The sequence below is a fragment of the Nannospalax galili genome, unplaced genomic scaffold, assembly GCF_000622305.1.
Source record: "Nannospalax galili isolate Female #2095 unplaced genomic scaffold, S.galili_v1.0 scaffold85, whole genome shotgun sequence".
Taxonomy (NCBI): domain Eukaryota; kingdom Metazoa; phylum Chordata; class Mammalia; order Rodentia; family Spalacidae; genus Nannospalax; species Nannospalax galili.
In genome coordinates this window covers 11,820,979-11,830,043 of record NW_008358866.1, presented here as the reverse complement: position 1 = coordinate 11,830,043, position 9,065 = coordinate 11,820,979, and the positions used below count along the sequence as shown (strand labels likewise).

The 9,065-nt window shown below is 37.3% G+C and overlaps 1 protein-coding gene across 7 annotated transcripts in view; it reads right to left on the bottom strand.

Annotated features, from left to right (window-relative positions):
* The window catches only part of Ppp1r9a (protein phosphatase 1 regulatory subunit 9A), a 337,004-nt gene that overhangs the window by 90,651 nt on the left and 237,288 nt on the right, over positions 1 to 9,065 (bottom strand). For 3 of the 7 annotated variants that reach the window (XM_029558365.1, XM_029558368.1, XM_029558364.1), the window contains one exon: positions 8,625 to 8,690. The exons of the other annotated variants lie outside the window; for them this stretch is intronic. In XM_029558365.1, coding sequence (XP_029414225.1) covers positions 8,625 to 8,690 — 66 coding nt within the window. The remainder of the gene's footprint in view (positions 1 to 8,624; positions 8,691 to 9,065) is intronic. 7 annotated transcript variants of the gene reach the window in all.

Sequence of the window (9,065 nt, the reverse complement as noted above, 5' to 3'; positions counted from 1 at the left end):
AGTTGTGTGCACCAGAGTATGGTGAATATATGTTCATGAATGTAATATCTTCTTGATTCATTGTTCCTTTTATCAAAATGAAGTGGCCTTCTTTATTTCTTTTTATTCATTTTAGTTTAAAGTCTATTTTGTCAGTGTCAGATACTAGAATTGCTACACCTGCTTTTTTCTTAGTACCATTTGCTTTGTATATTTAATTTTTTGCCCTTCAGTCTACTACCTCTTTTTTTAAGGCATGCAAAATGGTTATTTTTTATTGCATTGTTCTTTCATATGTATTTTAATAGATGTTTACCAAACTCATTTAAAAATGCTTTAGATTTTTATGAGAACTGAATTGAATGGTTAAATCAACTTGGAGATAATTGACTCAATGAAACTACTGAGCCTTTTAATCAACGAATAGGACTTCTTTGTGCCATTACATAAGCTTTATTTAATACATTGTAGGAAAAATTTATTCTCCCCTCTAAGGTCTTCCCTATCCTTTGTGTCTTGATATCAATTAACTTGGTATCTTAAAACTTAACAAATTTTGTCCTAATTTGCAGACACATTGAAATACATGCTATATTTTAATACTATGCATTCAGAAAAATTTCTAAAATCTTACATTATTTCTAATAGGTCCTTCTGAAGTTTTCTATTTAAAAAATCTTATTATCTTTGAACTCTAATAGCTTTATTTCTTCTTTTCCACTTTATTTCTCTTACATCTTACTTTTTAGCACATTGTCATACAAAAACTGCTTAATTTTGAAATGTTAAAATACTTAAGTATTCCTGGCTACAGCCAAAGTAACCTATCATATAGTCTGTGAAATGGGGCTGGAGAGATGGCTCTGTGGTTGAGTACTGGCTGTTCTTCCAGAAGAACCAGGTTTAGTTCTGAGCACCCACATGGCACCTAACTGACCTTAACTCTAGTTCCAGGGGATCCGAAGCCTTCTTCTGTCCTCTGCAGCACTGTACACACATGGTACACTTACATACATGCAGGCAAACACTCATATGCATAAACTTTTTTAAAAAATCAAAAAAAATGTTATATATATATTGTCAGATAGGGTTTGATGTCATTTTACTTGTGGTTTTTGCATAATTTTTATGAATGGAATGTCTAAGTTTCCTTTCTCATCATTATTAGGTTCTGTTAGCAAGGTTGTAGCTAATTAGCTCATACATCTCACATTCTCCGGGTTTCACTGCATTTCTGGCATCAAAGCTGTACTACTATTACCCATTCTTATGTCTGGAGATGGAGCTCCATTGCAGTTTGGCATAATTAATAATAATGTGATTTACCATATCTGCCTTTCCTTTCGACTTTGTCCCTGTTTCCTTGTATCTTCCACTCTTCCTTTCCTCACTCACCTTCTTCCCTCTCCTCTTTTCCCTTCCCCCCTCCAGCTTTTACCTATACTATTTTATTTCCCTATGAGTTTTGTACTTTAAACATTCCTATTTCTTGCAACATTAACTTTTAGGTTTTGACTAAATGTTAGCACCACAGAGAGGATATGCTTTCATTTCCTTTGAAACTCAGTGCACAATGAAGCTGCTAGGATGATAATTTCTCCCGGAAAATGTTTTCTTCCTTGCTACTTAGCAGTAAGCTCCGACATTTGTAATTTTACATGTGGTCCTTGGGGTGGTAGACTGATTTTCCATCTACAGAGATTGCAGCCCATGGCATTCTAGCATTATGATGGAGTTCTCCAATTAGTCACTTAATTTTGAGTTGAGCATGGATGGTGCTTTGTCTACCATAACTCAAATCAATCAGAGTATCATCATAACACTTAAGCATTAAGGATAAATATGATGCTAAAATGAATCAAAGAAGCCAAATACAAATGAATACTTTAGATTTCATTCAACTAACATTCTAGAACTGGAAAGAATAATCTGTAGTGTGAGAAAGCAGACTGAATGGTTGCTTGAGGCTGAGAGTAACTGGAATGTTCCTTGAGGTAACCATTTGGAACAACAGACATGGTCTATGATGTGATCTTGGGATAGTGCTTTCTTACTAAACTGTTACCTTAAATACACTAAAAACTGGTATACCTTATTGTAGAAATTATTCCTCATTGAAGTTGATGTTAAAATGGAGCTGAAATAAAAATATCAAATTATACATTTAGGAGCTAATCATTCCTTACTTTGTGTTAACTTTATCTGTATAAAATAATTATTTAGGGCTGGAGAGTTGGCTCAGTGGTTAACAGCACTAACTGCTCCTGCAGAAGTCCTGGGTTCGATTCCCAGCACCCATATGGCGGCTATGAACTGCCTTAAGTCTAGTTCCAGGGGAATCCGAAGCCCTCTTCTGACCTCTGCAGCAATGCACGACATGAGTGCACTCACATACATGCAGGCAATACAATCATACACATAAAATAATTTTTTAAAATTATTTAAAACCTGTCAGAGGGGCTAGAGAGATGGCTCAATGGTTAAGAACACTGGCTGTTCTTGCAGAAGACCAGGGTTCAAATCCCAGCACCCACATGGAAACTAACAACTGTCTGTAACTCCAGTTCCAGAGGATCAGACAGCCTCTTCTGTCTTCTGTAGGCATTGCACAACACAGGTGCACTTACCTACATGCAAGCAATACATGCATACACATAAAAATAAAAAAAATAATAAATAGACTACTGTAATTTGGGGATCTATGGTGTTATATGTTTGAAATTAAAATTTTATGTAAAACACTTTTCATATTGTTTTTCCCTTTAACTTGTATCAAGGCTAAAAATTTTGAGTAAGTATAACTCTACTCCCATGGGTATATGTGTGTGGAGGCCAGAGGAGGATGCTAGGAATTTTCCTCAATTTCTCTCTACCTTACTTTATTTTTTATTTTTATTTTATGTGTATATGTGTATTGTCTGCATGTAGGTAAGTGCATCCATGTCATGCATTGCCTGTGGAGGACAGAAGAGGCTGTCGGATCCCCAGGAATTGGAGTTACGGACAGTTGTTAGCTGCCATGTGGGTGCTGGGATTCAAAGCTGGGTCTTCTGCAAGAACAACCAGTATTCTTACCAGCTGAGCCAACGGTCCAGCCCCAAATACATATTTTTAAAAAATTATAAAACCTGTCAGAATATGTAACTCCAGAACTCAAGAGTTGCAGCACCAGTATCAGTTTCAAATGACTGGTGCATGTGTGCAGTAGCCTGGCACAACACTGTAATGCACAGCTCACACACATGAGGGTGTGCATGGCCATGCAGTCTTTATTATTCCTGAAAGTTCATTTCTATGATTGAAGGTTATTGCTAAACTAACACATTTGAGGTTAGAAGAGGGCCATTTATGTAGCATTGATCTTGACATAATTTAGTCCATTTTGACTATTCTGTTTCTATTGTAGACTTATTAAAGTAAGAATTCATGTTAACCCAAGTTACTAAGTTGGGATTTTAAAAGGTCCAAAGCTCTGAATGTTCATATTGGATGAAATTTTCATATTCAGTTCTTTCCTGGATTCAAATGCAGAGAATTCCAGGACAGAGTGACAGGGATAGGGTGCTTTTCAAATTGCATGTTTCTTAAAATATGTAATGGGGTAGAGGGCAGAAGATCACAAGTACTAAATCACAGCATACCAAAGGTGAATAGATGTTCCTTCAGTCTTCTCCCCACCTCCACTCGCTAGTCTTACTACGTCTCACTTCATTTCGCTCTTATAGTCTACACAGTTCTTCCCTCTGTCATATTTTCAACTAAATTTAATTCTTATTTAACTCACTTTCTAGTGATTTTTCATTCTTTGAAATAATAATACTATTTGTTTATTCTTTGAACATTCCATGTGATTATTTGGATCATACCCACTCCCTTCTATTCTGCTGAACTTTTCCTGCATTCATGTCCCATGTCTTTCTCCTTACATCTCTTCTTCCTCTTCCTCCTCCTCCTCCTCCTCCTCCTCCTCCTCTTCCTCTTCTTCTTCTTTTTGGTATTTTTGAGACAGGGTCTCCCTGTAGCCCCAGCTGTCCTGGAACTTGCTATGTAGACTAGGCTGGCCTTGAACTCACAAAAATCCATCTGCCTCTGCCTCCTGCATGCTGGGATTAAAGGTGTGCACCACCATGCTTGGTATGTCCTCTTCTTTTTAAAAAAATAACTCACTGAGTACAATTACTGCTGCCCATATGTACATGGGTGTGAGGCCATCCACAGTGCAAGGGGAATCTACCAGGGGCTGCATCTCTGAAAAAATGACTCTCCCTTCCCCCAGTAGCCATCAATTACCAATAACTCCTCAGCTGGGGGTGGGACTTCCTGAACCTCTACCTCAGTCCTGCTGGAATGTTGACTGACTTGATCTTGTGCAGGTCTTGTGTAGGTATCTACAGTTGCTGTGAGTTCATAGGTAAACAGTCCTGTCAAGTCCAGAAGACACTATTTCACTGCAGTTGTCCCCAACTTCTGACTCTTACAATCTTTCTTTCCCCTCTCTGGTGATGTTCCCTGAGCCTTGGGGATTAGATAAAGAAAAGTCCTCTGGCAAAATCTAACATCCTTTCATGATAAAAAAAACTCTGGAGCAACTAACGATGGAAGGAACATATCTTAAGATAATAAAGGTGGGCTGGAGAGATGGCTCAGCAGTTAAGGGCACTGACTGCTCTTGCAGAGGAACCGAGTTTGATTCCTAGCACCCACATGGCAGCTACAAACCATCCTTAGCTCCAGTTCCAGGGGAATCCGATGCCTTCTTCAGACCTCCATGGCATTGCATGACACAGGTGCTCATACATACATGCAGGCAATACACTCATACACATGAAGTAAAAATAATAAAATATTTTTTGTAAAAAGATAATAAAGGCTATATATGATGAACCCATAGCCACCATTATGTTAAATGGAGAATAAAATTAAAGCATTCCCACTAAGATCAGGAACAAGACATCTGTGTCCACTCTTGCCATTCCTTTTCAATACAGTCTTTGATATCCTAGCTAGAGCATTAAGACAAGAGAAGGAAATAAAAGGTATACAAATAAGAAGTCAAAATATTCCTATTTACAGATATGATTCTATATTTGAGAGACCTTAAGGACTCCACTAGGAAACTCTTAGAGCTGACATACACTTTTAGCAAAGTGGCAGTTACACAATTAACATACTAAAATCAGTAGGAGCCTCCCTATATGCCAAAAGACAAACACACTGAAAAAGAAATCAGGGAAACAATCCTATTCATAGTAGCCTAAAAATAATACCTTGTGATAAACCTAACCAAGGAAGTAAAATATCTATTATACAATAAAACCTTTAAAATATCAAAGAAATTGGAAAAGAGATGAGATGGATTAGAATATTGTGAAAATGGTCACCCTACCAAAAGTAATCTATAGATTCAATATAATTCCATCAAAATTCCAATGCAATTCTTCATAGAAACCGAAAAAAACAATCTTAAAAATTCAAATGGAAGCACAAATGACCCAGAATAGCCAAAGCAATCCTGGAAATGAAAACACGGCCAGAGGTATCACCACTCTTGATTTCAAGTTATAGTACAGAGCCATAGCAACAACACAGCACAGTACTGGTACAAAGGCAGACACATTGATCGATGGACTGGAAATGAGGACTTAGATACAAGTCTATGCACCTACAGTCACCTGACTTTTGACAAGATGCCAAAATTACAGCTGAAAAAAAGAGCAACTCATGGTGCTGTGAAAAGTGGCTATCCATGTGTAGAAGAACAAAACTTCATCTTTATCTCTCACTCTACACAAAAACAAATTCCAAATGGATCAAAGACTTCAATGTTGATCTGAAACTCTGAAAATATCAGAGGAAAGAATGGGGAGTGTACTTCAGGATAGAGGCACAGGCAAGGATTTCCAGAATAGGACCCTGACCATGTAGGAAAGAGGGCCAACAATCAACAAGAGGGATCTCATGAAGTTAACAATCTGCTGTACCGCAAAGGAAACTGTGAACTGTGTAATGGGAGAAAATATGTGCCAGCTATACATCTGAAGAGGGTTAGCATCTAAAATATACAAAGAACGAAAAGAAATCTAAACACCAAGAAAATGACCAATCCAAATAAAAATGGGCTATAGTGTTGAGTTCTCAATAGAAGAAATGCTGATAGAAGAAATGCCAATGGCTAAGAAATATTTTAAAAAGTGTTCAATATCCTTAGCCATCAGGGAAATACAAATTAAACTACTCTCCAATTTTTATCTCTACTTCCTCTGTGTAATTAAATTTACACATTCTTGACACAATTTCTTGACTTTCCCTAATCTGCCCAGGGCTGTGGTCATGTCTGTGAGAAGTAAAAATCAACCAGTCACTGACATCTACTACTGATAGATGATAAACTGATGGAGGAAGCTTATGAGTAAAAATATATAGAGATATAAATGGTGCTACTGGATCATTGAAAACAAAGGACACAGCTCAGCTGAGAGGGTCCCTCAAAGGGCTTGATGAGGAGATAAAGCCTAAACAGAGCCCTGAAAGGCAAACAAGACTGAACATGAAAGAACAGCAGAGAGTGGGTGTAGTGAATGCCAGTCAGGGTAGACCAAGGAGGACCAGCAGACCAGGGCATGTGGATGGCCCACTGGAAAGCAAGGAGGCATCCTAGGCTAGACAGGTCTATTTTTGTGAATCAGCACTTTAGAAATATATTGGTAAGAATTTCAATCAGCGTATAAAATAAAATGCTTTCAAAGTTTGAAAAATATTGTCATTTATACTTGTTCCTATGCTGCCTCTTTGAAAACTACAAGCTGTGCACTTATTCAGTGTACTACAGAATCACTCTAACATGATTGCTAGGAAAGACAAAGTCTACTTTTCAGAAGAATTTAATGACCTTATAGGCATTTTAGCCTGTCTACCATATATTATCGTTAGACAAAGTAGGGTTTTGTTGTTGTTGTTGTTTCTGTATTTAGCTCATGAATATTATTTTAATACAGCAGTTGGAAAGAACGAAGAAAGATGTATTAAAAACACTTGAGCTACTATTTTTACAAATTTCACAAAGAAAATGAGGTACAAAAAGATGATCGTGTTTAGGTAAATTAGGTTCCTATCCTAATTCTGTTATCCTTGACCAACGTTTCCCTATCTGTGATTAGTATTAGATATAATAATATCTCTACAAACCAAGAACATTCTTGGGATTCTTAGTGAGGTACAGGATGATGTGTAACTCCTGAGTGTTGTATTTGTGCATATGTGATGTGTTTGTATGACTGTGTGAAGTGTGTGTGTGTGTGCATGTGTGTTTGTCTTCCTTAGGCTAGATCAAGCATGGATATAGTCTTTAAATAAATGTATTCTTTTAAAAAATATTTTATTTTATGTGTATGAGTATATTGCTAGCATGTAGGTAGGTGCACCCGTGGTCAAGCAATGCCTGTGAAGGTCAGAAGAGGGTATCAGATCTCCTGGAACCATAGTTACAGGTGGTTGTTAGCACCATGTGGGTACTGGGAACCAAACCCGGGTCCTCTGCAAGAGCACTCAGTGCTCTTAAGCACTGAGCCATCTCTCTGCTCCCCAAACGAATATTTTCTAAGAACCTTATGATTCTGTGTTTCAATGATGATGATCATTAGTATAAATCTGAGGATCAAAAATCAAAGGATATATTTTAATGATTCTAAAAATCCAAATTATAGCCTGTGAACCACTATTAAGATATTAGCTCTGTGTTACACTTCAGGTCCCTTTTATCATCATCAGCCCATTGACGTCTGAAACACACTCGATTTCAGTTTTAAGCTCCACTATTGTTCTTACTTTTTAAAATGCTATTTTTAGTGTTTTAGTAATTTTACCTTTTATAGGTATTTTGGATTGTCTACCATATATTATAATCCAATTAAGTAGTGAAAAATTAAGACTAAGTAGTAGGAGATTCTTTTCTTAAAAAAAAAAAAATACTAGATTTTAAACAGAATATACATTGTATTGTGTGTTAGACTCCAGGCAGAGTCCTAAAATGTCCGCACAACTCCCAATATTCTAAAATGGTGGGTTTGAACTTAGCCTGGGAAAGTCCCTCCACTTATCGGAAAGCAACCAATCCTGAGCTAAACTGTCCAGCCTGTGTCTTGGAAAGTAACCCAAGCACCTAACTGCCCATAAACGCTGCCAGACTTCCACTGCTGGTTGCTGTCTCTCTAATCCTGGGAGGCAATCCAGAGGTTTGATCCCTCCAATAAACTGATGTCCCCATGGAGTTGTCTTGGTCAGTGGTCTTTGCTGCATGCTTGCATACATTGTGTAAACATCACACAGCCCTGATGCTGAATTTCTTTGGAAAAAACAAAACAAAACAAAACAAAAAAACTTTCCCTTTAATTTGAATCACAAAACATTTAAAAGGTTAGGGGTTAAACATACCCAAGGTTAAATATTAGGAAGCCAGTACAAACTACAGAACCTATAACCTAAAATATGTGCCGTATTTTTCAAACATTATTTTCAGATTATTTCACACACGAAACATATAGCTCTAGAAAAGCTTTTTGGAGGATAGGAAATTAATAAGACATGTTCAAGTTCACACATCGAGCAAGAAGGTATAGATAAGCAGAATTTTCTACCAAAAAACAAACCTTAAGGAAACGGTTGTTATTGTTATTGCAGTTGCCAGATACTCCTTGCAATTCAGCCACAGTGTTCTAAAATGTTGACAGAAACAATTAAAGAAGGCTTTCCCCCATCCCCAAGAGAGCAGGAGAGAAAGATGCTGTGGTTCTAGGGCTGGCTGTACCATATGCTGACTAGTACCAAGTAGAGACTGCTGCCTTCCTGCACTGTTTCTGCAGATCACAGATGCAGTATGTCTGTTTGCATTGTTATATTCACATTATTAAAAGGCTATCCATAATCACTGCCATTGCTTGTCCACACAGCACAAGCTGTTTCCAACCAGGAACAGCAAACAGCTTGAGTCAAATTTAATGTTAGCCCTTTGATGCTTTGATGGTTTTCACACAAAAAATTAATTTTTGTGTAACCTTTTAATACTTATGCAACCACAGTGTCCACTACAC